This window comes from Panthera onca, chromosome B1 (genome assembly GCF_046562875.1).
Source record: "Panthera onca isolate mPanOnc1 chromosome B1, mPanOnc1 haplotype 2, whole genome shotgun sequence".
Taxonomy (NCBI): domain Eukaryota; kingdom Metazoa; phylum Chordata; class Mammalia; order Carnivora; family Felidae; genus Panthera; species Panthera onca.
This window is the reverse complement of record NC_138342.1, coordinates 155,816,767-155,832,404: the sequence shown is the minus strand read 5'-3', so window position 1 is coordinate 155,832,404 and position 15,638 is coordinate 155,816,767. Positions and strand designations below refer to the sequence as shown.

Sequence of the window (15,638 nt, the reverse complement as noted above, 5' to 3'; positions counted from 1 at the left end):
AACAGGTTGCCTCAACAACATCTATCCAGCCAAAATATTTTTTTCCTAAGTTTGAAAATAGTGGGGTGATGCTTTAGGTGTGAGGACAAGTGAATATATTAACCTCACTCACTGCCCAAGTATAGAGTTGTTGGATATAATATACTGGTAGCTGACTTCCTGTGGAACTGTGAGATTCAAGAATAGAATCTTCTTATTTGCTGTGGCGTTACAGGGATTTCTTTATGCTTAGGGTAAGCATTGCCCTAAAATTTGGTAAAGCAAAAAATAAAATAAAATCACTTTTTAAGAGTTAAGTCAACTGCTATTCTTTACTAGTTACCTTGGGTAAGTTATTGATCCTCTCTGAGTGGGCCTCCGGTTTCTCGTTGTTCTGAGCCCTATTGCTTCATTAAGTTATTGTCAATAGAAGGCATTAAAAATTGCAAGGTGCTCTGCAAATGTTATAGACATAGCTGTTTTCATCGTAATTTCTCAGACATTTCAATTTATTAAATAATGTTTATTAACTTTTATTTCAAAGATCTTTAGTTGAACAGTCTTCTGTGGGATCCATCATATCTGCTAACCTCTTGAAACAGATCAATACACAGAAAAGTACTAATACTAGAGATACAAATAAAGAAACAAAAGACCAGCTCATCATTGTGAGTAAATTTAAAAGCTCCTCCTGTATGTGGCTCTCATGTAGAACATGAAGGCAGACATGTTGTCTTAGCAGAGTTAACATGGTTTATAGACATTCTGAGTTGTGTATATGCCAGCTTTGTTGTAGTGGTAGCATTTAAACTAGTCAAGTAGATTTTCAAACTGATAGTGTTGGGCAATGTGTTATGAGATAGAATGGAAGTTAATAAGCCATGACAGTGAATATTCCTGATTTTTCTATATTTATGAATTTATCTGTGCTTTTCTGAACTTTTATTATGTACTGTATTTATTTTTTATCAACTTTTGGGGCAAAGAATTTTAATATTCCTAATCACTTAAGGAAAAACACTATATAATGAATATACAAGTCCTGGGATTTTTGCCCTGCGTCTTTGAAACAAGGCTTTTTCAGGTCTCTTCACTTAAGAGCTTAATAATTATGCTCTATTGTTCATCTTAGCCATTATCTTTATGATTTGATTTGATTCCTTCTTAGAACTATGGGTCAAGCGAAAGAATCTTGATTTTTTTTTTTATACCATCAAAGAGACCATTTCACTTCTTGCATCAGTTTATTGCATTTTTAGGTTCTTCTCATTCCATTTTGTTTAGGAGGTGGAGGGAGGGGACATAGTAACCAGACTTTCATTTAGTATTTCACTTGTGCCAGCATAAAAGAAAAATAGGGAGAAATTTGAATGAATGGTTACATGAACTAAATATAGAGCTATTTGTGATGTGTTTAGATGGACTTGTTCTTTTCCCAATTACAGGACGCAGGTCAGAAACATTTTGGAGCCACCATGTGTAAGTCCTGTGGCATGATCTACACCGCATCCAGCCCTGAGGATGAAATGCAACATGTCCAGCATCACCACAGATTTCTGGAGGGGATCAAATATACAGTAAGTCAAAAACAGTCTTTCAATTTGTTCTAAAAGTAAAACTGGTTTAAAAGGTACATTTCTTTTGCTTAAATATTGGAAGATCTGTATCTTTAAATATCATCTACAGTTTTGTTGTCTTAATATTTGAGGCTGATGGTACTTAAAAGCTAACTTAAAAAGTTTTTCTTTTTTAACATTTATTTATTTTTGAAAAACAGACAGAGTGTCAGCAGGGGAGGGGCAGAGAGAGAGAGGGAGACACAGAATCCGAATCAGACTCCAGGCTCTGAGCTGTCAGCACGGAGCCCAACATGGGGCCCGAACCCACGAACTGCGAGATCATGACCTGAGCCAAAGTTAGATGTTTAACCGACTGAGCCACCCAGGCGCCCCAAAAGCTAACTTTTAATAAAAGTGCCATTTCAGACTTTCTATCCTGATATAAGTGTTGTTCTAGGTTGAGTGAACACCCTTCATCCTTAACTCTAGCCTTTTGAGCGGAGCTGCACAATTAGGATATAAAACTCAAAGACTTGAGGAGACCCTACTTCCCCATACCTCCTCACGTTATTAGGAGTATTCTTTGTAGATAGGGTTAGAAAAACCGCTTTTCTGTGATTTCTCCAGGCTTTTTCTTTTCTGAAAGGAGAGGTCCCACCTTTTCATCAAGCACGTTTCTGGTATCATGCATCCTGTTGTCCTTTATGTTCTACCTGCTATTAATGCATTTCTTTTTTTTTTCCTATAATATTTTTAGTGTGGTTTATTAAAACTCTGCTTATCCTAGCCCTCTTCTACCTTCCCACTCCTAATAATTCATCATTTTTTCTCTATATTCTTATGAAGTCCTCTTAATTGACTTTCCATTATTTTATAGTAGATAATATAAATGTCTCCCAGCACGTAGGGTGTCAGTCAGTCTGTTGAGGACAGGTACTTTATTTCAGGCATCTTTTACTTCCCTTCCCACATTCCTTTAGTCAGATTTTGTCCTTTTTCGCATCATTCATTGTTCATCTTTTTGTCCTCTCTAGACCAAATTGTTTAATGGTTTTGTGTGTGTGTGTGTGTGTGTGTGTGTGTGTGTTCTCTCTCTTCAGATTAAACTGAGTTTTTTTTCTTTCGTCAGGGCTGGAAAAAAGAACGTATAGTAGCACAGTTTTGGGATGGGAAAATTTTGTTGGTCCTGCCACATGATCCGAGTTATGCTATCAGAAAGGTATGGAACATTAGTTTCTTAATCCTTGTTCTCCTACTCCCTCTCCTCTCACCAAGAATTCAACCCATGTTGAAGTGTAAAATCCCTTTGCTGATAGCTAATTCATTCTGGTGATTCTGGTTCTCATGCAGGCGTCAAATTCATAGTGGTTTATACAAAACTAAATTTAGAATTACAAGATGAAGTGACAGTCAAAGATTTAAGAGAACAGATAAAGCTCTATTGCTTATCTTTTACCTTCGTCTTCACTTGTGAAAGATAAACTAAATTTTTCAGTATTGAGAAATTAATGACCCCAGAGTCTCTCTCTTATGTTGTTACTGCGTGTCTCATGGGCTGGATGTATTCAGTGCACATTGAATAAAGCTGAAACAAAATCTGTTTTGGCACTTCCCACCCCTTACTCCCCCTAGGCATCTGCATTTCTTTCTGCTGAAAGTGCTCTTTAAAATAGGATTTTCAGACTCTGTTTTCAAAGTGGCAGATACATGCATCAGTAGTAAAATAATTTTGGGGATGTGCAAATTTAGGAAATAGAGGTAAAAGGTACACATTTTCTGTACATAAATGTATATATAGTTTCCATTCTTTTTAAAACAAATTAATCTCTTTTGTTTTTTAACATCATTAGGTAGAAGATGTCCAGGAACTTGTTGATAATGAATTGGGCTTCCACCAAGTTGTTCCCAGATGTCCAAACAAAACCAAGACTCTTCTCTTCATATCTGATGAAAAGAGAGTAGTTGGGTGTTTAATTGCAGAGCCCATCAAACAGGTGTGGTATATGTCTTTTAAATTATTGGCATAATGTGTGAGCAAAATAAAGTAATTGGGTGAAGGCTTCAATAAGCAGTTAAGAATGCTACCATTGATGGGGTGCCTGGGTGGCTCAGTTGGCTAAGTGTCCAACTCTTGGTTTTGGCTCGGGTCATGATCTCGTGGTTTGTGAGTTCAAGCCCTGCATTGGGCTCTGTGCTGACAGTGTGGAGCCTGCTTGGGATTCTGTCTCTCCTCTCTCTGCCCCACCCCTGCTCATTCCCTTCCTCCCTCCCTCCCTCCCTCCCCCCCCCCCCCCCCCTTAAAATAAATAGGTAAACTTAAAAAATAATAATAATAAAAAAATGCTACCATTGATGGCATTTTCCCCTGCTAAAGTATCCTGGACCATATAGATAATTGAAGTCATTTATTTCTATTATATTTGGTATTTTGCTGTATATAAAAGCAGGATAAGTAAGTCTGTCCTGTGTTCATGTAGTCATTTCCATACCTGGACTAGTGATTTTAAATAAGCAAATCTGTAGAGCCCAGATATTGAGGATGTGGCTTAGTGCAGGTTAATATATTTGGCAAAATAATTATTGTCCCTTAATTAGAATCTATTTTAGGTACTAATGAGCAATGTTCTGGAAGAGGAGTTGGCAAACTTCAGCGCCTGGGCCATGTGTGGCCCACCACTTGTTTTATAAAGTTTCATTAGAACAGAGATATGCTTATTTATTTCCATATTATCTGGTTGTTTTTGTAACAGGTATAACAGATCACATGGCCCAGTGAACCTAAAATATTTATAACTTGGCCCTTTACAGAAAAAGGTTGCCAGCTTTTTTTCTAGAATAGAGAGAGTTTTTGCCTTCAAGGAGCTTATAGTATAATCTTTAGCAAAGGAGAATTATAGTTCAGAGGTGTTCTTTTTACCTGACTTTATAGGATCCCACACTTAGGTCTCCTTCCTTTTAAAAATATTTGATTTCTCAATACATCTGAAAATGATACTAGCATAAATTTTTTACCTTTGTGTAAGTGGTTCCCTTTCTTCCCTCATTTCTACTATCTTTATTACTCTTCCTTATTTTCTCTTTTTTCACCATATATACATATACATACATATATACATACATATACATATATATATATACCTATATGTATACACACACACACACACACACACACACACACACACACACAATATAGTGTCCCTCGTGTGTTTTTCAGAAGCTGGAGAGAAAAGCAGCTGGTTTGTATTAGTAGTCAATTTGGCCTTTTATTCTAAAGAAGTAGACTATTTATGTAGTGATAATAAGCAAATATAGCTAAATAACATATATTCTCTTCTACTTTTTCGTATTTCAAGAGCAATGTTTTCTTGATGGTAGTTAAAACTTAAGTACCCACCTATCAGAGCAGCTATATTAAAAAATAGTGACAAGGCACCTGGGTGGCTCAGTCGGTTGAGTGTCTGACTCTTGATTTTGGCTCTTGTCACAATCTCAGGGTCATGGGATGGAGCCCCATATTGGACTCCACGCTGAGTGTGGAACCTGCTTAAGATTCTCTCTCTTCCTCTCTGTCTCTCAAAAAAAGATAAAAAATAGTGACAATATCAAATGCTGGCAAGGCTGCAGGGAAAACTAGATCTTTTAGACATTGTTGGAGAGAACATAAAATGTTAGGACTACAAAATGTTTGACAGTTTCTTAAAAAACTAATCCTACATTTATATGACCCAGCAGTCCTACTTCTGGTTATTTATCCCAGAGAAATGAAAACCTACTCTACACAAAAGCCCATTCCTGAAAGTTTATAGCAGCTTTTTTGGTAGTGGTCAAAGCTTAGAAACAAAGAAACTGTTCTTCAGTAGGTGAATGATCACTCAAACTGGTACATCCATTCAATGGAATATTAGCAAATAAAAAGGAACAAACTGTTGATATATGCAACAACTTGGACAGACGTCAGGGCATTGTGCTAGTGAAAAAAGCCAATCTCCAAAGATCACATGATGTATGCTGCCATTTATATGGCATCCTCAAAATAACAGAATTATAGAGTTAGAGAATAGATTGAGGTTGCCAGGGCTTAGAGATGGTTGAGGGAAAAGGTGGACATTATTACACAGAGACAACAAGAGAAAGATCCTTGAGATGATCCAGTAGCTCTGTATGCTGGTTATGGATACAGATGTGATAAGTTGTTCCATGACATGGGAATATATGCAAACATTATACCTATGTTAATCCCTTGGTTTTGGTATTGTACTGCACCTATAGAATATATAATCATTGGAGGAAGCCAGATGAAGGATACATGGATCCTCTGTACTATTTTAAAGATCCTTAAATACCACCCAAATTTCATAGTTAATATGCAAAAATCTTTAGTGTTATCATTTTTTTTTAGGATATCATAAATAAATGCAGTTTAGACTGGAGAGAATGGGAGAAGTTTATGTACTATATTAAAAGTAAGAGTCTGATTTTTATAATTTTTTAATCAATAGAAGAAGGAAGTTTCATAATGGTATGTAATCCACTGGAATATGGGAATATCTCAACACCAGTATTTTTTTAAGCATTGTGTGACCATATTTATTTATTTCCAGAGAAAGAGAGAGAGAGAGAGAGGGAGCTTGCACACAGGGGAGGGGCAGAGAGGGGGAGAGAGAGTCCCAAGCAGGTTCTGCCCTGACAGCACAAAGCCCAATGCGGTGTTTGATCTCATGACCTGAGCCAAAATCAAGAGTTGGATGCTTAACCGACTGAGCCACCCAGGTGCCCCCATGCATTGTGTGACTATAAGTGGATAAGAATCTAGGAAGTATCAGAATTTTAACATTTTTGGTGAAGGTAATAAGATTAATTTTAGATACTTAAGTCTTGTTTGAGGAATGGTTTTTACAAAGAAATGTGAACTCAACTGTACTATTAGCTCTAGATGCGTCTGTATTATCATTGTAGGCCTTCCGTGTCCTGTCCGAACCAACGGGTCCAAGCTCTAAAGAATGTCATCGGGCTTGGCAATGTTCAGATGTACCAGAACCTGCAGTCTGTGGAATAAGTAGAATCTGGGTCTTCAGACTGAAACGAAGAAAGCGCATTGCAAGACGACTGGTGGATACTCTCAGGTAAGAAATAAAATAAAATAAAATGGATCTAGACCCAGATTGGCTTTCCCAGAACCTTTCCTGGTTTATGAGTCAAAGGGAATGATGTTATAAAGACACTTCTGTTTAAATACTGCCAAAGTCAGGCTAAGGCCAGCAATGGCACTGGAAAACAAACAAGCAAATACACTAGATGTACTCAGTTTAGGGCACAACATTCCAAATGTGAAACATTGTAGCCCAGTGCTTATTAAACCACCTGTGGTGAAAGACGAGTTTAATTGCAGAGCAACACTTTAATAAAATGAAAATGAATTGCTAGAAAATGAAATAGGAAAACAAAATAAAAAAATGAGAAATACAAGTCCCCATTTTTATTAGATTCAGCAGATGTGAACTTTAACATTGCAATAAATATAATTTATACAAACAAAATGCAGGCTTAAAAAAAGAGCTACAGAAATTGTACATTCATTGTTCATTGACTACTGTGTGACTCAGTAATTGATGAAGACTTATAAATCTAACTAAATGTAAAAATGAGTTAGCCAGGCAACCCACAAAATGGGAGAAATTCATCTAATAAGAGTCCAGTATAACCAGTATATATAAAAGAACTTTTACTATACAACAATAAAAAGACAAATGGCCCAATTAAAGATGGGCAAAGGATTCCAATACACAGTTCTTCTTTGAAATACATATGGCTGCCACCAAGGATTCGGAAACCAAAACCATGGTGAGATACCACTTCATACTCACTAAACTGTTAGTGATATGACTTACTTGCTCGTTAACATACCTGATCTAGGTTGGATGGATGAGTTTCGTTTCACAACACTTACTCTCTCGACCTCTATACTTAAGAGAACAGGTTACAATCCAGGGACCATACTTTGAGGAGTGATCTAGTCTTATGAGTCCTGTACGCTTTTTAGGGAAGAACACCCAAGACCGCTGTGGGATCCAGTGTTGGGCCATAATCCTAGTCACCTGCACATACCTTATAAAGGGGAGTAGTGAGAATTAGTGTCTATAATGATTTTATTTGATAGTTAATTATGAAAAATCTCTATTTTTTTGAATGTTTGAGAGAGAGACAGAGCATAAGCGGGGGAGGGGCAAAGAGAGAGGGAGACACAGAATCAGAAGCAGGTTCCAGGCTCTGAATTGTCAGCACAGAGCCCGATGTGGGGGCTTAAACTTGTGAACTACGAGATCTTGACCTGAGCCAAAGTCGGATGCTTAACCAACTGAGCCACGCAGGTGCCCCGAAGTACCTCTATTTTTTATATTTTATGTTAAATATTTTATACTAAGAGATACAAATTTGGCATGGGAAATACCAGTATCTAAAGTAGTTCCACCAGGCAGTAGTAGTCCAATGCTTCTCAAACTTAAAAGTGCATAGGAATCACCTGAGGATCTTGTTAAAATGCAGGTGTAATTGAGTAGGTTGGAGTGGGGCCTGAGATTCTGCATTCCTGATATGCTCTCAGGTGGTGATGAGTGTAGATCATACGTCGGGTACTAAGGCAGTAAGTAGGTTATCTATAAGCAGAAGTTTCCCTTAAAGGAGAAATAAAAACATGCATCTGAGAACACATCTCTTTTCTCACATCTGTGAGTTGAAATACAGGTAACATAAGTGGCAGCTATCCTGTATGAGGGGCCTTAGGCTTCATTCTCTCTGGTTTATACAGGCAAAATATGTTTAAATCCTTACAAAGGTAGAATATCGCCCCTAGTTGTTTTACATAAGAAGCAACAGAGGCTCACCAGGGATTATTAGTACACGTTTACACAGACAGGCTAGTAAAAGGACAGAGTTAGGACTCAAACCCACAGATCTCATGTTCTTTCTATAACTGATGTCACTTTATAAGTGAGACAGTAAGCTCTATTTAATCAAACCAGTATTTTGCTTTGGATTCTAGTAAATTCAGCCATAAACTTTGTGTGAAATTATATAGTATACCATATACTTAAATCTTAACTTCTAATTGAATCCAATCTTTAATTTTATATTTTTAAAATTTCAAACCTGTGGGGTGCCTGGGTGGCTCAGTTGGTTAAGTGTCCAACTTTGGCTCAGGTCATGACCTCACAGTCGGTGAGTTGAAGGCCTGTGTCGGGCTCAGTGCTGACTGCTCGGAGCCTGGAGCCTGCTTCGGATTCTGTGTCTCCCTCTCCCTCTGCCCCTCCCTGCTTGTGTTCTGCCTCTCTCTCTCTCAAAAATAAATAAAACCTATAAAAAAGTGCAAGAATAGAAAAAGAAGCCCTTATTTACCTTTGCCCAAATTCATCAAGTTTTAACATCTACTTTCTTCTTGAATTATTTAAAGGTAAGGTATGTATATTACGCCCCTTTAGTCCCTCGTACTTCAGCGTGTATTTCTCAAGTCCAAAGATCTTTCCTCATGTAAGCATACTTGAGTTATCAAATACCGGGTGTTTAGTGTTGATGTAATGCTTTCCTCTACTGTATGGTCCATATATCAGTTTTGTCATGTGTCTCCGCGTCCGTCATAGCATTTCTTTTTCCTGTCTAGATCACATTGCATGTAGTTGTCCTAGCTCTTTTGTCTTCATCTCCTTTCTCTCTCTTTCTCTCTCCCTCTCTCTCTGACCCTCCCGTATACTCTCTCTCTCAAAATAAATAAACCTAAAAAAAAGTGCTTAAAGAGATCAAAATTGTATATTTGGACTGCTTTAAAATACGTATGCTAATGTTTAATCAGAATTTTAAATTAGTTCCATTGTTAAATTGTCTTTTCCTCTTTTTTAGGAATTGCTTCATGTTTGGCTGTTTTCTCAAGACTGATGAAATAGCATTTTCTGACCCAACACCAGATGGCAAGTTATTTGCAACCAAATACTGCAACACCCCTAATTTCCTTGTATATAATTTTAATAGTTAAAGCCAGTCTCTACTATAGAACAGTTACTGTGTGGACGATTTCAGACAGCCCCATATCCTATAATATGAACTATTTCATAGATACCAAAATAAAAATACTAAGACACACATATATACACATAAACCTGTATTAGTTTTATTTCTTATGAATCAAAAAGTGAGGGATAAATTTGTTGAAAAGTATCTGGGGACTCAAAAAAAGGAAAAGTCTTTGGATAATATATACTGACTAGCATTGGAATCCTTAATTATGAAACTTGATAGCTCTAACTGGAAAATGACATGCCTCCTTCATCGAAACATTGACAAAGCAAGGTGGTTTCCACAGAAATGTGACCATTTCTCTCTTATGAAGCACACTTTTGCACAGGGATTACCTCATGCCCCATCAGAAGCAAATAAAATTTAAAGATAGGCAAATAATTTCCATGCCCAATCTTTAATGGTAATTCCCAAATTCTGTACACAAAATTTTTAGTTTATAGGTATTGGCTGTAGCAACTGAGTTTCAAAATATTTAGAAAGTGTTTCGAATTTTTAATTTGTAATAGGGCTTTCCCATCTTTATGGTAAATAAAGAATGAGCAAAATTTCCATATCCTTTGATGTAGAACAGAATTCTGTAGCTTAATGTTTTAATCTTTTTGCAAATCATATCAATCAAGACATACTTGTCATCAGATTCAATTAAAATTAACCGTAGTAATTGCACTATTGTCATTTCATTCATTTCAGTGTGAAAATGCTAACTGTACTAATCTTTAGTACACTTGTTACTGGGGATTGATGTCATTAACACAATAGATGCCCATTTCGTTTAGATGATTCATATGGTTACATTTTTAATATTTTTGCATGTTTAAAATACATCTTGTTCTGAGACATCTGGCGAAGGTGGTGACAAAATGAATAGTGATAGAACTATTACTATTTTATAGTAATATAACTGAGGTTAGTAAATGAATATATCTAGGCCGGAGAACTCGTGATAACATTATGTAAATACACCTCCGTATGCACACATTTTTCTAGTATAATTCTTGGATACTTTCTTTGAAGAGCAAAGAATTACTCATATTGTTTTGATTCTAAAAATCACTCAACTGCTGTCTGGTGGTAAGACGCTAGGGAAGTAGTTTTCCAGGTTATAACTCGGTAGAATCTGTTCACGTGCATTATTTTATTTGCCTGTAAGGTAACATGTTTCCAAAATTTAAAAGCCTGCATTCCAGAAAGAATATGGAAGTGTTAAGATATAATTTTGCAAACATTTTAATGCTGTTTTCTGCACTGCTGTTTTTGTTTTAAATATTTTATTTAAAAATTTTTATTAACATTATTTTGCTTGCTCAGTGCTTTTGTGATGAATCAATTAAAATTCTTCTCAATATTCTCTTTGTCTATTTTTTTATACAACCAAATGTATTGATTTTTTCTGTATTTTTGTGATTATAAAAACAGTACATGCTCCTTGATTCCAAAAACCAATCATTGAAAATATAGCCAACACGAAAACCTGCACACTGGATGTTTATAGCAGCTTTATTCATAATTGCCAAAAGTTGGAGGCAGTCAAGGTGTCAGCCACAAAAAGGCACATAGGAAACAATATTACTGAGTGAAAGAAGCCAATGTGAAAAGGCTGCAGACTGTATGATTCCCACTGTATGATATTCTGGAAAAGACAAAACTGGAGACAGTGAGAAGCTCAGGAGCTCGAGGGGAGTGGAGGATAACTAGGTGGGGCACGGGACTTTGAGGGCAGGGAAAGTACTGTGCAGGATACCATAAACGGGTCCATCTCTAACGTTGTCCAAACCCATAGAACGGACAACACCAAGAGTAAAGAAACCCGATTTGTCAACGTAGGTTCATCAGTTGCAACAAGTGTCCCTAGTGGTGGGATGTTGGTAGTGGGGGCCATGCATGTGAGGGGCAAAGGGTTTGTGTGGTAAATCTCTGCTTCCTCTGATTTTGCTGTGAACTTAAAATTGCTCTAAAAAAAAATAAAAGCTTCAAAAAACAAACAAAAAAAAAAACACAAGGAAAGCCTGAGAAATTATCATAGCCACAGAGACACGACAGCTAAATGCAACGCAGCGTCCCGGCACAGAAGGGCAAAATAAATCTGAATCAAGTATACCTTCATTAGTGTGTCAGTATTGGCTCATTGGTATGTTAATTGTGACAAATATACTAATGTAAGACGTGGGTAATAGGGGAGGCTAGGTGTGGGGTATATGGGAATTCTCTTTGCGGTTTTCCTGTAAAGCTAAAATGGACATCTCCATTATCAACGCCTTCGTAATTACTACCCAGGTCAAAAAAGTAAAACACTGCCAGCTGCCCAGAGTCCGCCTCACATTCTCTTTAATCATCATTTTCCCCAAATGTAACTACCTTTTGATGTCTAAAAGTTTCGTCTGGTTTTGAGCTTAATATAAATTGAGTATGTTGTCAAGATGCATCCATGTTATTCTGTCTAGTTGACACCCATTTTCATGGTTGTATATTCCATTAAAAGAATATACCATAATTTATTGGGGTGGCTGAGTGGCTCAGTCGGTTGAGCGTCCGACTTCGGCTCAGGTCGTGATCTCGCGGTCCTTGAGTTCGAGCCCCACATCAGGCTCTGTGCTGACAGCTCAGAGCCTGGAGCCTGCTTCAGGTTCTGTGTCTCCCTCTCCCTCTGCTCCTCCTCCACTCATGCTCTCTCTCAAAAATGAATAAATGTTAAAAAAAATACCATAATCTATACTACTGATGATAAGCATTGCTACCTTTGCCATTATATGCTACCTTTGTGATAAACTGCGTCCAACGTATGGGTCTCTTTCTGCCTGTTTATTCCCTCTAGCCTCGCTGGTCATCCTTACACCAGTACCACATTGTGTTATCAGATTCCTGAAGTTGGTATTGTAAATTCTTCCACCTTTTTTCTCTCCGGGAGTATTTTGTCTATTCTTGATCCTTTGCATTTGCATGTACAGTTTACAATCGGTTTAAGATCCTCAAAAAGCCATCACCAATTAAAAAAATCTGTTGGGATTTTACTGGAATTGCATCACATCTACAGATCCGTTTGGGAGGATTGAATGTAAAAGATATATTTTTCTGGTGTATTTCCCCATTTAGTTTCTCAGCAATTTGGGGTTTTCAGTGTAGTTATGTAATTTTTTAGGATTTACTCTTAAAGCATTTGATACTTTCTTTGAAACCACTGGAAATAAGATTGTTAAAGTTTCATTTGCTGATAAAACACAACAGACTTTTCCATATTGATCTTCGGTTCAGCGGCCTTTCTAAATTTATTTAATTCTAAAGATTCATTTGCAGATTATTTTTGGATTTTCAGGTTGTTGGGTTTTTTTTTTTTTTAAGTTTATTTTGAGAGCTTGCATGCATGTGCGAGCGGGGGGGGGGGGGGGGGGGGGGGGCGCGGGGCGGAGAATCCCAAGCAGGTACCACACCCAATGCAGAGCCAGACACAGGGCTTGATCCCAAGAACCGTGAGATCATGACCTGAGCTGAAATCAAGAATCAGATGCTTAACTGACGTGAGCCAGTCAGGTGCCCCTGGGTTTTCAGTTTTGAAGTAATGTCTCATTTCATTTTTCATGAAAATACCATTTTCATGAAATACCATAGACTGGGTGGCTTAACAATTTAGCTCTCTGGTTGGTTCCCGAGTCCAGTTAAGTCCAATTTCAAGGCACTGGCATATCCAGGACTTGGTGAGGGCCCGCTTCCTGCCTTGCTTGCGGTCTCCTTGCTGTATCCTCACATGGCAGAGCTCCTCTCTCTGTCAGGGATATTAATCCCTCTCATGAGGGCTCCGCCTTCATAATCACCCCCCAAAGGCACCCCCTCCCATCACATTAGGGATTAGGCTTCAACATGAATTTCAGAGGGACAAACTTTCTAATCCATAGCAACTATAAAATATTTACCATAGCTTGTTAGATATACACTCTTATGTTAAGGAAGCTCCTCTCTATTCCTAGGATTCTAAGAGGCATTTGTTTTTCTAAGAGGCTTTTAAACATTTAACGCTGGATTTTATCAAAATTTTTCTTCTTTGGAGGTAACTGATTTTTCTTCATTGGATGAATATGGTGATTACATTGTTCTTAAGTCAACCTAGTCTTGCTGAAATAATCTCAACTTGGCCCTGAGGTTTTTATGTTACTGGCTTTGGTTTACTACTATTTTGTTTGGGATTTTCTTCATCTGTTCATGAGAGCGATTGGGTATCTATAGGAGATGCACTGATGTTTACTTTTTTCATTTATGATGCTTTTTTTTTCTTTTACTCTCTAGATGACTCTTGCTAAGGCTTATTAGGCTTATAAATTTTATTCGTATTTTCAGAAACAACTTTTGGCATTGTTGATCCTATCCATTATAGATTTCTCCATTTTCTATGGTAGGTTTTGTCTTTAAATTTATACGTCTTTCTTTTGGAAGGGAGTTTTACTTTTTCTTATATTCTTAGCTCACCAATTTTTCAGGTTTCAATAGCATTTAAGACCATATATCTCGGGGCACCTGGGTGGCTCAGTCAGTTAAGCATCTCTTGATTTCAGCTCAGGTCATGATATGATCCATGGGATCGAGCTCTGCGTCAGGTTCCTTGCTGGGTGTGGAGCCTGCTTGGAATTCTCTCTCTGCCTCTCCCTGCTCATGCTGTCTCTCTCAATAAACTTTAAAAACAAAAAAGACCATAAATCTCTATAATCACAATTTCAGCTGTATCCCACAAGTTTATATATATATATTTTTTTATTTACTTTTTTTGAGAGCACATGCACACAGGGCAGAGGGAAAGGGAGAGAGAGAATCCCAAGCAGGCTTCACACCCAGAGCGGATCCAAACTCGGGGCTCCATCTCACAACCGTGAGATCATAACCTGAGACAAAATCAAGTGTCAGACACTAAATGGGCTGAGCCACATAGACACCCTATATATAGTATTTTATTTATAAATCTCTAATTTCAATCAACAAATTGTCGATTGAAGTAGGAACCAGGAGGCAATAAATAATCCTCAGCATTTCTTGAGCAGCTACTTATCCCCATTTTCTTTTTGAGAGAGAGAGCGCAAGCACAAGCACAAGCAGGGGAGGAACAGACAGGGAGACACAGAATCCGAAGCAGGCTCCAGGCTTCAAGCTGGCAGTGCAGAACCCAACACGGGGCTTGAACCCATGAACTGTGAGATCATGACCTGAGCTAAAGTCGGACGCTTAACCAACTGAGCCACCCAGGCGCCCCTGTCTCCATTTTCTAGAGATGCAAAAGGCTCTTGGAGGCCTTACACTGATAGCAAAGGGAGATTTTCTGGGAAGTGAGAAAGCTACTTGGGAGGAGCCTGTTTATTTGCTAACTATAATTAATTATAATTAATACAGCAAAAAGATTGGTCCCACTGTATCCTCCAACCAGTCACATTACTTTTCTGAAAATGAGGCAAATGGCCAAAAGGAAGGCAACATCTGAGACTTAAAGAACAAGTTCCAGAATAAGAATAAAAAATGTTCTTACAGTTGGTAGCAAATTTTCTGCAACTCTGTGTTGAGGACTTCAAGGCTCTATTCAGACACAAGATGGAAAGCATGCGGGATCATTTTGCAGTGCCTGCCATCGACAAGCCTGGTCAATGTGCGGTCCTTGGGCATTAGTTTGTTCCCATTTAGATATTCCAACTGTAGGAAGTGGACACAAATTTCTCAGGGATAAAAAGTATCCCTGAGCTGTAATTCAGGAGAATGGACCAAGAGAGACACTACCTTGTGAGCTTAGCAGACCTATTAAGAATGAAATCACATAGAAGTCAAAGTGAGGGTAACTAAATATCAGGGTGCAAAACTGTTCAGATTTTTCTAGAAGTCAGCTTTCAGGTTTTTTTTTTAAGTTTGTTTCTTTGAGAGAGCAGGTGTGAGTTGGGGAGGGTCAGAGAGATTGGGAGAGAGAATCCCAAACAGGCTCCATGCTGTCAGTGCAGAGCCTGACTTGGGACTCGAGCTCATGAACCGAGAGATCATGACTTGAGCCAAAACCAAGAGTTGGATGCTTAA

At 37.8% G+C, this 15,638-nt stretch overlaps 1 protein-coding gene across 1 annotated transcript in view; it reads left to right on the top strand.

Moving 5' to 3' along the window:
- Nucleotides 1-10,935, top strand: part of ESCO2 (establishment of sister chromatid cohesion N-acetyltransferase 2) — a 29,760-nt gene extending 18,825 nt beyond the window's left edge. The window contains exons 6-11 of the mRNA XM_060653651.3: nt 524-647; nt 1,425-1,556; nt 2,668-2,757; nt 3,389-3,532; nt 6,495-6,661; nt 9,429-10,935. Of these exons, the coding sequence (XP_060509634.1) occupies nt 524-647; nt 1,425-1,556; nt 2,668-2,757; nt 3,389-3,532; nt 6,495-6,661; nt 9,429-9,561 (790 nt within the window). The 3' untranslated portion in view covers nt 9,562-10,935. The remainder of the gene's footprint in view (nt 1-523; nt 648-1,424; nt 1,557-2,667; nt 2,758-3,388; nt 3,533-6,494; nt 6,662-9,428) is intronic.
- Nucleotides 10,936-15,638: the final 4,703 nt, after the last annotated feature.